Here is an 18951-nt window from a genome sequence, read left to right as displayed (position 1 = left end):
GCAGGTAGATAGGATAGTGAAGAAGGTGTTTAGTATGCTTTCTTTTATTGGTCAGAGTACAGGAGCTGGGAAGTCATGTTGCGGCTGTACAGGACATTGGTTAGGCCACTGTTGGAATATTGTGTACAATTCTCGTCTCCTTCCTATCAGAAAGGATGTTGTGAAATTTGAAAGGGTTCAGAAGAGATTTACAAGGATGTTGCCAGGGTTGGAGGATCTGAGCTACAGGGAGAGGCTGAACAGGCTGAGGCTGTTTTCCCTGGAGTGTCGAAGGCTGAGGGGTGACCTTATGGAGGTTTACAAAATTATGAGGGGCATGGATAGGGTAAATAGACAAAGTCTTTTCCCTGGGGTTGGGCAGTCCAGAACTAGAGGGCATAGGTTTAGGATGAGGGGGGAAAAGATACAAGAGAGACCTAAGGGGCAACTTTTTTGCACAGAGGGTAGTATGTGTAAGGAATGAGCTGCCAGATGAAGTGGTGGAGGCTGGTACAATTACAACATTTAAGAGGCATTTGGATGGGTATATGAATAGGAAGGGTTTGGAGGGATATGGGCCGGGTGCTGGCAGGTGGGACTAGATTGGGTTGGGGTCGGCATGGACGGGTTGGACAGAAGGGTCTGTTTCCATGCTATATATCTCTACGACTCTCTAACTCCCCTGGTCTTGTCCAAGTAGCAACGTGGATTCCTTTACATCCAGCTGAACCAGCAGAACGTGCGTTCTTAATACATCTGAGAGGCAGTGCCAGTCCACAACACAGTCAGCATAGCACCCAGTGAGAGTCTAGATAGTGCTCAAATCCTGACTCCACATCCTACTTATTGCAAGACAAAGCGCTTCGAACAGAGTCACTCAGGCATTACTTAACTCGCACAAGACAAATACTCACTTCTAGGTTGGATAAGTAACATAAATAATGACAAATGTCCATTCTGTTTCACAACACATAGCAGGTAAGTAACATGGGGCACTGACCTTGATACTCATCCACATGACCATAACAAATAAAAGGGCTAATCTTTGCAGTCCCTCTTTTTTTGTCCAAAAGAAAACCTTTGACCTGTGATGATTGGTCCCTTCTTCATTACAACTGGTGCTATATACATTCAAGCACCACAAATTGAGATTGACTTAAAAACAACTCAGTCAAGACTTTTTGCATTTCTAGCAATAGTTTCCAGAGTCTCAGAACAATGTTTTAAATATATCACTTTGGACAAAGCTATCAAACTTCAAATTTTCTTCAAATGAAATCATGTGAAATTTCATATGGGGTGGCACGGTGGCTCAGTGGTTAACACTGCTACCTCACAGCACTGGGTTCAATTCCATCCTCAGGCAACTGACTGCGTGGATTAGATTAGATTAGATTCCCTACAGTGAGGAAACAGGACCTTCGGCCCAACAAATCCACACCGACCCTCCAAAGAGTAACTCACCCTGTCCCGTTTCCCTCTGACTAATGCACCTAAGACTATAGGCAATTTAACATGGCCAATTCACCTGACCTATACATCGTTGGACTGTGACAGGAAACCGGAGCACCCGGATGAAACCCACGCAGACACTGGGAGAAGGTGCAAACTCCACGCAAACAGTCACCCAAGGCTGGAATCGAACCTGGGACGTTTACACATTCTCCCCATGTCTACGTGGGTTTCCTCCCACAGTCCAGGGATGTGCAGGCTAGGTGGAATACCCATGGGAAATGTAGGCTAACAGGGACAGGGTGGGGGGTGTAGGTCACTCTTTGGAGGGTTGGTCTGAACTAGATGGGCCAAACAGCCTACTTCCACACACTAGCGATTCTACGATTCTTCCTTGCACTCATAGTAGTGATTTGTCATGTAGTAACTGCAGTATGTTCCATCTATGAAATGCGCTGCAGAAATTCCAAGATTCTTAGACAGTACCTTCCAAACTCTTGACCATTTCCATCGAGTAGGAAAAAGCCGCTCACCATCCTGACTTGGAAATATATTGCCATTGCTTCACTGTTGCTGAGTAAAAATCCTGCAATTCCATAAGACCATTAGACATAGGAGTAGACATTAGGCTATTTAGCCCATCAAGTCTGCTCCTTAAGGGTATTGTGGGCCTATCTACAGCACATGGACTGCAGTGACTCAAGAAGGTAGTTCACCACCACCATCACCTTCTCAAGGGTAATAAGTGCTGGCCCAGTCAGTGATGTCCATATCCCACAAGGAAATAACTTTGCAATTCAACTGCACTAACTTAGAGCCAGGGCAATTGAACTGAGGAAGGGTCACGGGGCCTGAAACGTTCACTGATTTATCTCCACAGATGCTGCCTGACCTGCTGAGCTTTTCCAGTAATTTCCGTTTTTTGCAACTGAACTGTACTTAAAATGTAAATTTGTTTAATTGTCAAAATATTTTCCAACACCTAATCTAATCTACTCCAACCTTTTAGTTCTGACGAAGTCCCATCTGACTTGGAACTTTCACTGTTTGGTGCTGGAAAAGCACAGCTGGCCAGGCAACATTGGAGAAGAGTCACGGATTCAAACATAAGCTCTACATCAGGAATGCTCCAAACCTCGACTCTCCTGCTCTTTGGATGCTGCCTGACCAGCAGTGCTTTCCCAGCGCCACACTCTGACTTCCAGCATCCGTAGTCCTCGCTTTCCCCTTAGAACTTGAACGGTTTTTCTCACCAGAGATGCTGCCAGGCCTACTGAGCAGCATGCTCCACACTTGTATTTAATTTGAGAAATTTCTGCTCTGCTGCACAGAAGCAAAAACTTTTTCATTTCAACAAATGCCTCTTCTAGCTTGAAGCAGGCTTCAAGAATTGAGTTAATACCTTGACATACAATTCAAGAGGACTTCGTGCTTTTCAAGTTAGTTGGGGAAACAAAAACAACTTGCTACACAGTGCAGAGCGATGTGTTGCGGAAGGATGTGTTGAATAATAGGTGGTAAATTAATGAAACTTCTACATTCACATACGGCCCACACTATACTAACTGGGTAAAATACAGCCCCAGGCATTGGGAACATGCCAAGTTCAACAATCTTCAGACTCCCCACACAGACCTGGACTTGCAATATATCAGCCTCCAAACATCAGTCACCCCTTGCGCCCTCACAAGATCACTTAAGATGGGTGCATGAATTGTGAATATTGGAATTTCTTCAATTCTCTACCTTTCTTGTCGTGAGACACCTCTTGAGCCTTACCATTCTTGGGCTCCTCTTACAGCATCTCCTCCTTCCCAACACTGGAGAGAACATTCATGTTGCCTGGCCATTATCACTGTTCTTGCTCCATCCTAATGTGTCTGTCTCTCAGATACTGTTCGATCCTTAATATTAGCTCACCTCTTCCTCCAAACTCTCGCTAAGTTTCATCCTCTCTCACTGGGTTCAGCACCTTGTTTTCAAGGTGCGAGCAGTTTCATGTGCGCGCCTTGGTTATATACTCTGCTTATCTCTTCCGCTCCAACTGCTCTACGGTGTACAAACATACACATTAGTTTTCTCATGGCAGACAGGCACAAATATGCACCCAAGTATACAAATTAAAAAAGTTATTTTCTGAACACAAAATGTGCATTGGCTTTGGTATTATTATTTAAGTAGCTCACCTGGGGTTGAGTATTTTGCTAGACACTAGTACAGAGACCATGCTTTGGATGTTTTGCACACAGACCGTAATTATGGTATTTTATTGGGTCGCGGCACGAACAGAGAAATATTTTAGATGCTTGAGGCAGCAGTGCAGAGTTTATTTTTTGGGTATGTGACCAGACAGTGGGACAGGCCTAGATGAGCTTAGGTTGTTTTATTCGACAGTGCTACAAAGATCACGCTTTGAGTGCTTTATCAAACAGTAGCACAGGCAGAGACAGAGACGGCATCTCGCAGCAGAGCAGCACAGGCAGAGACAGGGTATCAGGGCTTTCAGCAGAGTAACACAGACAGGGATAGTGTTTATGGTCTTTTAGCAGAGTAACACAGACAGGGACAGTGTTTATGGTCTTTTAGCCGAGTAACACAGGCAGGGACAGTGTTTAGGGTCTTTTAGCGGAGTAACAGTCAGGGACAGGGTTTATGGTCTTTTAGCAGAGAAACACAGACAGGGACAGGGTTTATGGTCTTTTAGCCGAGTAACACAGGCAGGGACAGTGTTTAGGGTCTTTTAGCGGAGTAACAGTCAGGGACAGGGTTTATGGTCTTTTAGCAGAGTAACACAGACAGGGACAGGGTTTATGGTCTTTTAGCAGAGTAACACAGACAGGGATAGTGTTTATGGTCTTTTAGCAGAGTAACACAGACAGGGACAGGGTTTATGGTCTTTTAGCAGAGTAACACAGGCAGGGACAGGATTTATGGTCTTTTAGCAGAGTAACACAGACAGGGACAGTGTTTAGGGTCTTTTAGCAGAGTAACACAGACAGGGACAGTGTTTAGGGTCTTTTAGCAGAGTAACACAGTCAGGGACAGGGTTTATGGTCTTTTAGCAGAGTAACACAGTCAGGGACAGGGTTTATGGTCTTTTAGCAGAGTAACACAGGCAGGGACAGTGTTCATGGTCTTTTAGCAGAGTAACACAGTCAGGGACAGGGTTTATGGTCTTTTAGCAGAGTAACACAGGCAGGGACAGTGTTTATGGTCTTTTAGCAGAGTAACACAGGCAGGGACAGGGTTTATGGTCTTTTAGCAGAGTAACACAGACAGGGACAGTGTTCATGGTCTTTTAGCAGAGTAACACAGACAGGGACAGTGTTCATGGTCTTTTAGCAGAGTAACACAGACAGGGACAGTGTTCATGGTCTTTTAGCAGAGTAACACAGACAGGGACAGTGTTCATGGTCTTTTAGCAGAGTAACACAGACAGGGACAGTGTTCATGGTCTTTTAGCAGAGTAACACAGACAGGGACAGTGTTCATGGTCTTTTAGCAGAGTAACACAGACAGGGACAGTGTTCATGGTCTTTTAGCAGAGTAACACAGACAGGGACAGTGTTCATGGTCTTTTAGCCGAGTAACACACACAGGGACAGGGTTTCGGGTCTTTTAGCAGAGTAACACAGACAGGGACAGAGTTTATGGTCTTTTAGCCGAGTAACACAGACAGGGACAGAGTTTATGGTCTTTTAGCAGAGTAACACAGACAGGGACAGTGTTTATGGTCTTTTAGCAGAGTAACACACACAGGGTCAGGGTTTCGGGTCTTTTAGCAGAGTAACACAGACAGGGACAGAGTTTATGGTCTTTTAGCAGAGTAACACAGACAGGGACAGGGTTTCGGGTCTTTTAGCAGAGTAACACAGACAGGGACAATGTTTATGGTCTTTTAGCAGAGTAACACAGACAGGGACAGGGTTTATGGTCTTTTAGCAGAGTAACACAGACAGGGACAGTGTTTATGGTCTTTTAGCAGAGTAACACAGACAGGGACAGTGTTTATGGTCTTTTAGCAGAGTAACACACACAGGGACAGTGTTTATGGTGTTTTAGCAGAGTAACACACACAGGGACAGTGTTTATGGTCTTTTAGCAGAGTAACACACACAGGGACAGTGTTTATGGTCTTTTAGCAGAGTAACACACACAGGGACAGTGTTTATGGTCTTTTAGCAGAGTAACACACACAGGGACAGTGTTCATGGTCTTTTAGCAGAGTAACACACACAGGGACAGTGTTCATGGTCTTTTAGCAGAGTAACACAGTCAGGGACAGTGTTTCGGGTCTTTTAGCAGAGTAACACACACAGGGACAGTGTTTATGGTCTTTTAGCAGAGTAACACAGTCAGGGACAGTGTTTCGGGTCTTTTAGCAGAGTAACACACACAGGGACAGGGTTTATGGTCTTTTAGCAGAGTAACACAGTCAGGGACAGTGTTTCGGGTCTTTTAGCAGAGTAACACACACAGGGACAGTGTTTATGGTCTTTTAGCAGAGTAACACAGACAGGGACAGTGTTTATGGTCTTTTAGCAGAGTAACACAGACAGGGACAGTGTTTCGGGTCTTTTAGCAGAGTAACACAGACAGGGACAGGGTTTATGGTCTTTTAGCAGAGTAACACAGACAGGGACAGTGTTCAGGGTCTTTTAGCAGAGTAACACACACAGGGACAGGGTTTATGGTCTTTTAGCAGAGTAACACAGACAGGGACAGGGTTTATGGTCTTTTAGCAGAGTAACACAGACAGGGACAGGGTTTATGGTCTTTTAGCAGAGTAACACACACAGGGACAGGGTTTATGGTCTTTTAGCAGAGTAACACACACAGGGACAGTGTTTATGGTCTTTTAGCAGAGTAACACAGACAGGGACAGGGTTTATGGTCTTTTAGCAGAGTAACACAGACAGGGACAGGGTTTCGGGTCTTTTAGCAGAGTAACACAGTCAGGGACAGGGTTTATGGTCTTTTAGCAGAGTAACACAGACAGGGACAGTGTTTCGGGTCTTTTAGCAGAGTAACACAGTCAGGGACAGTGTTTCGGGTCTTTTAGCAGAGTAACACAGACAGGGACAGGGTTTCGGGTCTTTTAGCAGAGTAACACAGTCAGGGACAGTGTTTCGGGTCTTTTAGCAGAGTAACACAGTCAGGGACAGTGTTTCGGGTCTTTTAGCAGAGTAACACAGTCAGGGACAGGGTTTATGGTCTTTTAGCAGAGTAACACAGACAGGGACAGTGTTTCGGGTCTTTTAGCAGAGTAACACAGTCAGGGACAGTGTTTCGGGTCTTTTAGCAGAGTAACACAGTCAGGGACAGTGTTTCGGGTCTTTTAGCAGAGTAACACAGTCAGGGACAGGGTTTATGGCCTTTTAGCAGAGTAACACAGACAGGGACAGTGTTTCGGGTCTTTTAGCAGAGTAACACAGACAGGGACAGTGTTTATGGTCTTTTAGCAGAGTAACACAGACAGGGACAGTGTTTCGGGTCTTTTAGCAGAGTAACACAGACAGGGAGAGTGTTTCGGGTCTTTTAGCAGAGTAACACAGACAGGGAGAGTGTTTCGGGTCTTTTAGCAGAGTAACACAGACAGGGAGAGTGTTTCGGGTCTTTTAGCAGAGTAACACAGACAGGGAGAGGGTTTCGGGTCTTTTAGCAGAGTAACACAGACAGGGACAGTGTTTATGGTCTTTTAGCAGAGTAACACAGACAGGGACAGTGTTTATGGTCTTTTAGCAGAGTAACACAGACAGGGACAGTGTTTCGGGTCTTTTAGCAGAGTAACACAGACAGGGACAGGGTTTATGGTCTTTTAGCAGAGTAACACAGACAGGGACAGTGTTCAGGGTCTTTTAGCAGAGTAACACAGACAGGGACAGTGTTCATGGTCTTTTAGCAGAGTAACACAGACAGGGACAGTGTTCATGGTCTTTTAGCAGAGTAACACAGACAGGGACAGTGTTCATGGTCTTTTAGCAGAGTAACACAGACAGGGACAGTGTATATGGTCTTTTAGCAGAGTAACACAGACAGGGACAGTGTTTCGGGTCTTTTAGCAGAGTAACACAGACAGGGACAGTGTTTCGGGTCTTTTAGCAGAGTAACACAGTCAGGGACAGTGTTTCGGGTCTTTTAGCAGAGTAACACAGTCAGGGACAGTGTTTCGGGTCTTTTAGCAGAGTAACACAGTCAGGGACAGGGTTTATGGTCTTTTAGCAGAGTAACACAGACAGGGACAGTGTTTATGGTCTTTTAGCAGAGTAACACAGACAGGGACAGTGTTTATGGTCTTTTAGCAGAGTAACACAGACAGGGACAGTGTTTCGGGTCTTTTAGCAGAGTAACACAGACAGGGACAGTGTTTATGGTCTTTTAGCAGAGTAACACAGACAGGGACAGTGTTTCGGGTCTTTTAGCAGAGTAACACAGACAGGGACAGGGTTTATGGTCTTTTAGCAGAGTAACACAGACAGGGACAGTGTTTCGGGTCTTTTAGCAGAGTAACACAGACAGGGACAGTGTTTATGGTCTTTTAGCAGAGTAACACAGACAGGGACAGTGTTTCGGGTCTTTTAGCAGAGTAACACAGACAGGGAGAGTGTTTCGGGTCTTTTAGCAGAGTAACACAGACAGGGACAGTGTTTATGGTCTTTTAGCAGAGTAACACAGTCAGGGACAGGGTTTATGGTCTTTTAGCAGAGTAACACAGACAGGGACAGTGTTCATGGTCTTTTAGCAGAGTAACACAGACAGGGACAGTGTTTCGGGTCTTTTAGCAGAGTAACACAGACAGGGACAGTGTTTATGGTCTTTTAGCAGAGTAACACAGTCAGGGACAGGGTTTATGGTCTTTTAGCAGAGTAACACACACAGGGACAGTGTTTCGGGTCTTTTAGCAGAGTCACACAGACAGGGACAGTGTTTCGGGTCTTTTAGCAGAGTAACACAGACAGGGACAGTGTTTCGGGTCTTTTAGCAGAGTAACACAGTCAGGGACAGGGTTTATGGTCTTGTAGCAGAGTAACACAGACAGGGACAGGGTTTATGGTCTTTTAGCAGAGTAACACAGTCAGGGACAGTGTTTCGGGTCTTTTAGCAGAGTAACACAGACAGGGACAGGGTTTATGGTCTTTTAGCAGAGTAACACAGACAGGGACAGTGTTTCGGGTCTTTTAGCAGAGTAACACAGACAGGGACAGTGTTTATGGTCTTTTAGCAGAGTAACACAGACAGGGACAGTGTTTCGGGTCTTTTAGCAGAGTAACACAGACAGGGAGAGTGTTTCGGGTCTTTTAGCAGAGTAACACAGACAGGGACAGTGTTTATGGTCTTTTAGCAGAGTAACACAGTCAGGGACAGGGTTTATGGTCTTTTAGCAGAGTAACACAGACAGGGACAGTGTTCATGGTCTTTTAGCAGAGTAACACAGACAGGGACAGTGTTTCGGGTCTTTTAGCAGAGTAACACAGACAGGGACAGTGTTTATGGTCTTTTAGCAGAGTAACACAGTCAGGGACAGGGTTTATGGTCTTTTAGCAGAGTAACACACACAGGGACAGTGTTTCGGGTCTTTTAGCAGAGTCACACAGACAGGGACAGTGTTTCGGGTCTTTTAGCAGAGTAACACAGACAGGGACAGTGTTTCGGGTCTTTTAGCAGAGTAACACAGTCAGGGACAGGGTTTATGGTCTTTTAGCAGAGTAACACAGACAGGGACAGGGTTTATGGTCTTTTAGCAGAGTAACACAGTCAGGGACAGTGTTTATGGTCTTTTAGCAGAGTAACACAGACAGGGACAGTGTTTCGGGTCTTTTAGCAGAGTAACACACACAGGGACAGGGTTTATGGTCTTTTAGCAGAGTAACACACACAGGGACAGTGTTTATGGTCTTTTAGCAGAGTAACACAGACAGGGACAGTGTTCATGGTCTTTTAGCAGAGTAACACAGACAGGGACAGTGTTTCGGGTCTTTTAGCAGAGTAACACAGACAGGGACAGTGTTTATGGTCTTTTAGCAGAGTAACACAGTCAGGGACAGGGTTTATGGTCTTTTAGCAGAGTAACACACACAGGGACAGTGTTTCGGGTCTTTTAGCAGAGTCACACAGACAGGGACAGTGTTTATGGTCTTTTAGCAGAGTAACACAGACAGGGACAGTGTTTCGGGTCTTTTAGCAGAGTAACACACACAGGGACAGGGTTTATGGTCTTTTAGCAGAGTAACACACACAGGGACAGTGTTTATGGTCTTTTAGCAGAGTAACACAGTCAGGGACAGTGTTTATGGTCTTTTAGCAGAGTCACACAGACAGGGACAGTGTTTCGGGTCTTTTAGCAGAGTAACACAGACAGGGACAGTGTTCATGGTCTTTTAGCAGAGTAACACAGACAGGGACAGGGTTTATGGTCTTTTAGCAGAGTAACACAGACAGGGACAGTGTTTATGGTCTTTTAGCAGAGTAACACAGACAGGGACAGTGTTTCGGGTCTTTTAGCAGAGTAACACAGACAGGGACAGTGTTTATGGTCTTTTAGCAGAGTAACACAGTCAGGGACAGTGTTTATGGTCTTTTAGCAGAGTCACACAGACAGGGACAGTGTTTCGGGTCTTTTAGCAGAGTAACACAGACAGGGACAGGGTTCATGGTCTTTTAGCAGAGTAACACAGACAGGGACAGGGTTTATGGTCTTTTAGCAGAGTAACACAGACAGGGACAGTGTTTCGGGTCTTTTAGCAGAGTAACACAGACAGGGACAGTGTTTCGGGTCTTTTAGCAGAGTAACACAGACAGGGACAGTGTTTCGGGTCTTTTAGCAGAGTAACACAGACAGGGACAGTGTTTATGGTCTTTTAGCAGAGTAACACAGTCAGGGACAGTGTTTATGGTCTTTTAGCAGAGTAACACAGTCAGGGACAGGGTTTATGGTCTTTTAGCAGAGTAACACAGACAGGGACAGTGTTTATGGTCTTTTAGCAGAGTAACACAGACAGGGACAGTGTTTATGGTCTTTTAGCAGAGTAACACAGACAGGGACAGTGTTTCGGGTCTTTTAGCAGAGTAACACAGACAGGGACAGTGTTTATGGTCTTTTAGCAGAGTAAAACACACAGGGACAGGGTTTATGGTCTTTTAGCAGAGTAACACAGACAGGGACAGTGTTCAGGGTCTTTTAGCAGAGTAACACAGACAGGGACAGTGTTCATGGTCTTTTAGCAGAGTAACACAGACAGGGACAGTGTTCATGGTCTTTTAGCAGAGTAACACAGACAGGGACAGTGTTCATGGTCTTTTAGCAGAGTAACACAGACAGGGACAGTGTTTCGGGTCTTTTAGCAGAGTAACACAGACAGGGACAGTGTTTATGGTCTTTTAGCAGAGTAACACAGTCAGGGACAGTGTTTATGGTCTTTTAGCAGAGTAACACAGACAGGGACAGGGTTTATGGTCTTTTAGCAGAGTAACACAGACAGGGACAGTGTTTATGGTCTTTTAGCAGAGTAACACAGACAGGGACAGTGTTTCGGGTCTTTTAGCAGAGTAACACACACAGGGACAGGGTTTATGGTCTTTTAGCAGAGTAACACACACAGGGACAGTGTTTATGGTCTTTTAGCAGAGTAACACAGTCAGGGACAGTGTTTATGGTCTTTTAGCAGAGTCACACAGACAGGGACAGTGTTTCGGGTCTTTTAGCAGAGTAACACAGACAGGGACAGTGTTCATGGTCTTTTAGCAGAGTAACACAGACAGGGACAGGGTTTATGGTCTTTTAGCAGAGTAACACAGACAGGGACAGTGTTTATCGTCTTTTAGCAGAGTAACACAGACAGGGACAGTGTTTCGGGTCTTTTAGCAGAGTAACACAGACAGGGACAGTGTTTATGGTCTTTTAGCAGAGTAACACAGTCAGGGACAGTGTTTCGGGTCTTTTAGCAGAGTAACACAGACAGGGACAGTGTTTATGGTCTTTTAGCAGAGTAACACAGACAGGGACAGTGTTTATGGTCTTTTAGCAGAGTAACACAGACAGGGACAGTGTTTATGGTCTTTTAGCAGAGTAACACAGACAGGGACAGTGTTTCGGGTCTTTTAGCAGAGTAACACACACAGGGACAGGGTTTATGGTCTTTTAGCAGAGTAACACACACAGGGACAGTGTTTATGGTCTTTTAGCAGAGTAACACACACAGGGACAGTGTTTATGGTCTTTTAGCAGAGTAACACAGTCAGGGACAGTGTTTATGGTCTTTTAGCAGAGTCACACAGACAGGGACAGTGTTTCGGGTCTTTTAGCAGAGTAACACAGACAGGGACAGTGTTCATGGTCTTTTAGCAGAGTAACACAGACAGGGACAGGGTTTATGGTCTTTTAGCAGAGTAACACAGACAGGGACAGTGTTTATGGTCTTTTAGCAGAGTAACACAGACAGGGACAGTGTTTCGGGTCTTTTAGCAGAGTAACACAGACAGGGACAGTGTTTATGGTCTTTTAGCAGAGTAACACAGTCAGGGACAGTGTTTATGGTCTTTTAGCAGAGTAACACAGTCAGGGACAGGGTTTATGGTCTTTTAGCAGAGTAACACAGACAGGGACAGTGTTTCGGGTCTTTTAGCAGAGTAACACAGACAGGGACAGTGTTTCGGGTCTTTTAGCAGAGTAACACAGACAGGGACAGTGTTTCGGGTCTTTTAGCAGAGTAACACAGACAGGGACAGTGTTTCGGGTCTTTTAGCAGAGTAACACAGACAGGGACAGTGTTTCGGGTCTTTTAGCAGAGTAACACAGACAGGGACAGTGTTTCGGGTCTTTTAGCAGAGTAACACAGTCAGGGATAGGGTTTATGGTCTTTTAGCAGAGTAACACAGACAGGGACAGTGTTTCGGGTCTTTTAGCAGAGTAACACAGACAGGGACAGGGTTTATGGTCTTTTAGCAGAGTAACACAGACAGGGACAGTGTTTCGGGTCTTTTAGCAGAGTAACACAGACAGGGACAGTGTTTCGGGTCTTTTAGCAGAGTAACACAGACAGGGACAGGGTTTATGGTCTTTTAGCAGAGTAACACAGACAGGGACAGTGTTTCGGGTCTTTTAGCAGAGTAACACAGACAGGGACAGGGTTTATGGTCTTTTAGCAGAGTAACACAGACAGGGACAGTGTTTCGGGTCTTTTAGCAGAGTAACACAGACAGGGACAGTGTTTCGGGTCTTTTAGCAGAGTAACACAGACAGGGACAGGGTTTATGGTCTTTTAGCAGAGTAACACAGACAGGGACAGTGTTTCGGGTCTTTTAGCAGAGTAACACAGACAGGGACAGGGTTTATGGTCTTTTAGCAGAGTAACACAGACAGGGACAGGGTTTATGGTCTTTTAGCAGAGTAACACAGACAGGGACAGTGTTTCGGGTCTTTTAGCAGAGTAACACAGACAGCGACAGTGTTTCGGGTCTTTTAGCAGAGTAACACAGACAGGGACAGTGTTCATGGTCTTTTAGCAGAGTAACACAGACAGCGACAGTGTTTCGGGTCTTTTAGCAGAGTAACACAGACAGGGACAGTGTTTCGGGTCTTTTAGCAGAGTAACACAGTCAGGGACAGTGTTTCGGGTCTTTTAGCAGAGTAACACAGACAGGGACAGTGTTTCGGGTCTTTTAGCAGAGTAACACAGACAGGGACAGTGTTTCGGGTCTTTTAGCAGAGTAACACAGACAGGGACAGGGTTTATGGTCTTTTAGCAGAGTAACACAGACAGGGACAGTGTTTATGGTCTTTTAGCAGAGTAACACAGTCAGGGACAGTGTTTCGGGTCTTTTAGCAGAGTAACACAGACAGGGACAGTGTTTCGGGTCTTTTAGCAGAGTAACACAGTCAGGGACAGTGTTTCGGGTCTTTTAGCAGAGTAACACAGACAGGGACAGTGTTTCGGGTCTTTTAGCAGAGTAACACAGACAGGGACAGGGTTTATGGTCTTTTAGCAGAGTAACACAGACAGGGACAGTGTTTCGGGTCTTTTAGCAGAGTAACACAGACAGGGACAGGGTTTATGGTCTTTTAGCAGAGTAACACAGACAGGGACAGGGTTTATGGTCTTTTAGCAGAGTAACACAGACAGGGACAGTGTTTCGGGTCTTTTAGCAGAGTAACACAGACAGCGACAGTGTTTCGGGTCTTTTAGCAGAGTAACACAGACAGGGACAGTGTTCATGGTCTTTTAGCAGAGTAACACAGACAGCGACAGTGTTTCGGGTCTTTTAGCAGAGTAACACAGACAGGGACAGTGTTTCGGGTCTTTTAGCAGAGTAACACAGTCAGGGACAGTGTTTCGGGTCTTTTAGCAGAGTAACACAGACAGGGACAGTGTTTCGGGTCTTTTAGCAGAGTAACACAGACAGGGACAGTGTTTCGGGTCTTTTAGCAGAGTAACACAGACAGGGACAGGGTTTATGGTCTTTTAGCAGAGTAACACAGACAGGGACAGTGTTTATGGTCTTTTAGCAGAGTAACACAGTCAGGGACAGTGTTTCGGGTCTTTTAGCAGAGTAACACAGACAGGGACAGTGTTTCGGGTCTTTTAGCAGAGTAACACAGTCAGGGACAGTGTTTCGGGTCTTTTAGCAGAGTAACACAGACAGGGACAGTGTTTCGGGTCTTTTAGCAGAGTAACACAGACAGGGACAGGGTTTATGGTCTTTTAGCAGAGTAACACAGACAGGGACAGTGTTTCGGGTCTTTTAGCAGAGTAACACAGACAGGGACAGTGTTTCGGGTCTTTTAGCAGAGTAACACAGACAGGGACAGGGTTTATGGTCTTTTAGCAGAGTAACACAGACAGGGACAGTGTTTCGGGTCTTTTAGCAGAGTAACACAGACAGGGACAGGGTTTATGGTCTTTTAGCAGAGTAACACAGACAGGGACAGTGTTTCGGGTCTTTTAGCAGAGTCACACAGACAGGGACAGTGTTTCGGGTCTTTTAGCAGAGTCACACAGACAGGGACAGTGTTTCGGGTCTTTTAGCCGAGTAACACACACAGGGACAGTGTTTCGGGTCTTTTAGCAGAGTCACACAGACAGGGACAGTGTTTATGGTCTTTTAGCAGAGTAACACAGACAGGGACAGTGTTTATGGTCTTTTAGCAGAGTAACACAGACAGGGACAGTGTTTCGGGTCTTTTAGCAGAGTAACACAGACAGGGACAGTGTTTCGGGTCTTTTAGCAGAGTAACACAGACAGGGACAGTGTTTCGGGTCTTTTAGCAGAGTAACACAGACAGGGACAGTGTTTCGGGTCTTTTAGCAGAGTAACACAGACAGGGACAGTGTTTATGGTCTTTTAGCAGAGTAACACAGACAGGGACAGTGTTTATGGTCTTTTAGCAGAGTAACACAGACAGGGACAGTGTTTCGGGTCTTTTAGCAGAGTAACACAGACAGGGACAGTGTTTCGGGTCTTTTAGCAGAGTCACACACACAGGGACAGGGTTTCGGGTCTTTTAGCAGAGTAACACAGACAGGGACAGTGTTTATGGTCTTTTAGCAGAGTAACACAGACAGGGACAGTGTTTCGGGTCTTTTAGCAGAGTAACACAGACAGGGACAGTGTTTCGGGTCTTTTAGCAGAGTAACACAGACAGGGACAGTGTTTCGGGTCTTTTAGCAGAGTAACACAGACAGGGACAGTGTATATGGTCTTTTAGCAGAGTAACACAGACAGGGACAGTGTTTCGGGTCTTTTAGCAGAGTAACACAGACAGGGACAGTGTTTCGGGTCTTTTAGCAGAGTAACACAGACAGGGACAGTGTTTATGGTCTTTTAGCAGAGTCACACACACAGGGACAGTGTTTCGGGTCTTTTAGCAGAGTAACACAGACAGGGACAGTGCTTCGGGTCTTTTAGCAGAGTAACACAGACAGGGACAGTGTTTATGGTCTTTTAGCAGAGTAACACAGACAGGGACAGTGTTTCGGGTCTTTTAGCAGAGTAACACAGACAGGGACAGTGTTTATGGTCTTTTAGCAGAGTAACACACACAGGGACAGTGTTTCGGGTCTTTTAGCAGAGTAACACAGACAGGGACAGTGTTTATGGTCTTTTAGCAGAGTAACACAGACAGGGACAGGGTTTATGGTCTTTTAGCAGAGTAACACAGACAGGGACAGTGTTTCGGGTCCTGTGGAATGCATTAGCGGACAGTGATATAATCAGAGAGGGTTTTTCGCGTGTTTTCCGGTACAGGACTGGACTGAGCTGCTGTTTAGGGGGTTTTTACCTGAGCCGTTTGCTGTCGCTCGGTTCCGGTTCTTGCAGCTTCTTCAGGTCCCGGTGACTCAGAGTCCGGGACGCCTTAGTCACTCCCTCCGGTACCGAGCCTGAGCCATGTCCACGACGCCGCACAGCAGCGGACACCCCCGGAGTCCCGCTCATGGCTGGGGCTGAGCGGCCGCTCCGCTCGGGTTCAGGCCACAGCTCGGTCTGAGGGCGAGGGGGCGGGGCTCCCTGTCTGGGGCGGGGCTCCCTGGAGGGGGCGGGGCTCCATGTCTGGGGCGGGGTGAGGGGGCGGGGCTCCCTGTCTGGGGCGGGGTGAGGGGGCGGGGTGAGGGGGCGGGGCTCCCTGGAGGGGGCGGGGCTCCATGTCTGGGGCGGGGAGAGGGGGCGGGGCTCCCTGGAGGGGGCGGGGAGAGGGGGCGGGGCTCCCTGGAGGGGGCGGGGCTCCATGTCTGGGGCGGGGAGAGGGGGCGGGGCTCCCTGTCTGGGGCGGGGAGAGGGGGCGGGGAGAGGGGGCGGGGGCTTCCTGGCTGGGGCGGGGAGAGGGGGCGGGGCTCCCTGTCTGGGGCGGGGAGAGGGGGCGGGGCTCCCTGTCTGGGGCGGGGCTTCCTGGCTGGGGCGGGGTGAGGGGGCGGGGCTCCATGTCTGGGGTGGGGAGAGGGGGCGGGGCTCCCGGTCTGGGGCGGGTTGAGGGGGGCGGGGCTCCCTGTCTGGGGCGGGGAGAGGGGGCGGGGCTCCCTTTCTGGGGCGGGGAGAGGGGGCGTGGCTTCCTGTCTGTGCCAGTGTGAGGGGGCGGGGCTCCCTGTCTGGGGCGGGGTGCGGGGCGTGGCTTCCTGGCTGTGCCAGGGTGAGAGGGGGCGGGGCTCCCTGTATGGGCCGGGGGGAGGGGGCGGGGCTCGCTGTCTGGGGCGGGGAGATGGGGCGGGGCTCGCTGTCTGGGGCGGGGAGATGGGGCGGGGCTCCCTGTCCGGGGCGGGGAGATGGGGCGGGGCTCCCTGTCTGGGGCGGGGAGAGGGGCGGGGCTCCATGGCGGGGGGGCGGGACTCCCTGGCTGGGCTGGGCAGGGGGGCGGAGCTTCCTGGCTGGGCCAGGGAGAGAGGGCGGGGTTTCTGGGCTGGGGCGGGGCTTCCTGGCGGGGGCGGGGATAAGGGAGGGCGGGGATAAGGGAGGGCGGGGCTCCCTGGCTGGGTCGGGGAAATGGGGCTGGGCCCCCTGTTTGCGCGAGGGCTGCGCGCGCCCCAGTTTCCCGCCTCTCGCTGGGCGGCTCAGGCAACCGGCCAATGAGAGCGAAGGCGCGACTGGCCCCGTCCTTTCCCGCCGATGCCCAAGGCGCATGCGTCTTTGGCGACCTGGCTCTTGGGAAATGTGTTAAGTTTCTTCCCTGAATGGCGGTGGAGTGTGTTTTTTCTTTGTCGATGCTGTTGAGTAGTTTTGGCAATTCCTGCTCTTTGAGTCGCGAATTGGACTTAATTTTTTGGTCCTAGAGTAAGTTGGAACAGGAGAAGGCCATTCTGCCCTTCGGGTTTGTGCCACCATTCACCAGGACCACAGCTGACCCTCATGTCCACGTTCCTGTCTTTATGCTGCACTTCTTGTTTTTCCCCACTGATCAATAATCTCTTTATTGTGGCCTGAAATGTAAATGAGCTCTCTGCGGTGAGGTGTTTCAACCATCAGAGAGTATTTGCTCAGATGGGCCAATGGGCTGAGAAGTGGCAGATGGAGTTTAATTCAGATAAATGTGAATCTTAACAGGACTTATACACTTAATGGTAAGGTCCTAGCGAGTGTTGCTGAACAAAGAGACCTTGGAGTGCAGTCTCATAACTCCTTGAAAGTGGAGTCGCAGGTAGATAGGATAGTGAAGATGTTGTTTGGTATGCTTTCCTTTCTTGGTCAGAGTATTGAGTAAAGGAGTTGGGAGGTCATGTTGCACTGTACAGGACATTGGTTAGGCCACTGTTGGAATATTGCGTCTGGTCTCCTTCCTATCGGAAAGATGTTGTGAAACTTGAAAGGGTTCAGAAAAGATTTACAAGGATGTTGCAAGAGTTGGAGGGTTTAAGCTACAGGGAGAGGCTGAATAGGCTGAGGCTGTTTTCTCTGGAGTATCGAAGGCTGAGGGGTGACCTTATGGAGGTTTACAAAATTATGAGGGGCATGGATAGGGTAAATAGACAAAGTGGTCGGGGAGTCCAGAACTAGAGGGCATAGGTTTAGGGTGAGAGGGGAAAGATATAAAAGAGACCTAAGGGGCAACTGTTACATGCAGAGGGTGGTACGTGTGTAGAATGAGCAGCCAAAGGAAGTGGTGGAGGCTAGTATGATTGCACCATTTAAAAGGCATTTGGATGGGTATATGATTAGGGAGGACTAAGAAGGATATGGGTCAAGTGCTAGCAGATGGGACTAGATTGGGTTGGGATATCTGGTTGGTATGGACAGGTTGGACCGAAAGGTCTGTTTCTGTGCTGTACATCTCTATGACTGTAGCTCAGATTTATATTGGCACACCTTTAGTCTGAGACTACATTGACTGGTCATAGACCCTCCTTGAGGAGAAATACCCTCTCACCTATTTTGTCAAGCCCCTTAAGAACCCTGTGCACCTCATCCTTCTATACTCCAGTAAGTAGTCTCCCAACCTTTTTTTTTGTATTTATTTGTGGGATGTGGACATTGCTGGCTGGCCAGCATTTATTGCCTGACCTGAATTGCCCTTGACACGATGGTGGTGAGCTGCCTTCTTGAACCACTGCAGTGCACCTGTTTAATCTTTGCTAATAAGATGATCCCTCCATACTGGGGATCATCCTAATGAATATAGGAAACATAGAAGATAGAAGCAGGAGTAGGCCATATGACCCCTTGAGCTTGGTCATTGAACTGCACACCTAAACCCATCCTCCCTCCATATCCCATGATCTCTTTACAAGAACTATATCTACCTCCTTGAAAGCACCATGTTTTGGCCTAAAGCACATCCTGTGATAGTCAATTCCAGTCTCAAGGTGAAGAATGTTCTCCTCATCTCCATTCTAAAAGGTTTACCCCTTATCCTTAAATTATGACCCCTGATTCTGGACTCTCCCACCATTGGGAACATCCGTCCTACATCTAACCTTATAGTCCTGGATATGTTTACTGAGTTGGGAAGTTGATTTGTAGATTCTTGTAAAGCACTGCTGTACTGTGTCTTCTGGAATTTATTTGGTTACATTTCTGCTGATTCCGATTACCAGTTCCGGT

The 18951-nt window shown here is 47.6% G+C and overlaps 1 protein-coding gene across 2 annotated transcripts in view; it reads right to left on the bottom strand.

Moving 5' to 3' along the window:
• The window catches only part of LOC140480893 (diacylglycerol O-acyltransferase 1-like), a 129660-nt gene extending 113745 nt beyond the window's left edge, over positions 1 to 15915 (bottom strand). The window contains exon 1 of one of the 2 annotated variants that reach the window (XM_072576457.1): positions 15707 to 15915. In XM_072576457.1, the coding sequence (XP_072432558.1) occupies positions 15707 to 15861 (155 nt within the window). In that variant the 5' untranslated portion in view covers positions 15862 to 15915. Of the gene's footprint in view, positions 1 to 3351; positions 3482 to 15706 lie in introns of those variants that run through there. The other variant, XM_072576458.1, reaches the window with a different exon arrangement.
• Positions 15916 to 18951: the final 3036 nt, after the last annotated feature.

The sequence above is a fragment of the Chiloscyllium punctatum genome, chromosome 8 (assembly GCF_047496795.1).
Source record: "Chiloscyllium punctatum isolate Juve2018m chromosome 8, sChiPun1.3, whole genome shotgun sequence".
Taxonomy (NCBI): domain Eukaryota; kingdom Metazoa; phylum Chordata; class Chondrichthyes; order Orectolobiformes; family Hemiscylliidae; genus Chiloscyllium; species Chiloscyllium punctatum.
This window is presented reverse-complemented; position numbering and strand designations above follow the sequence as displayed.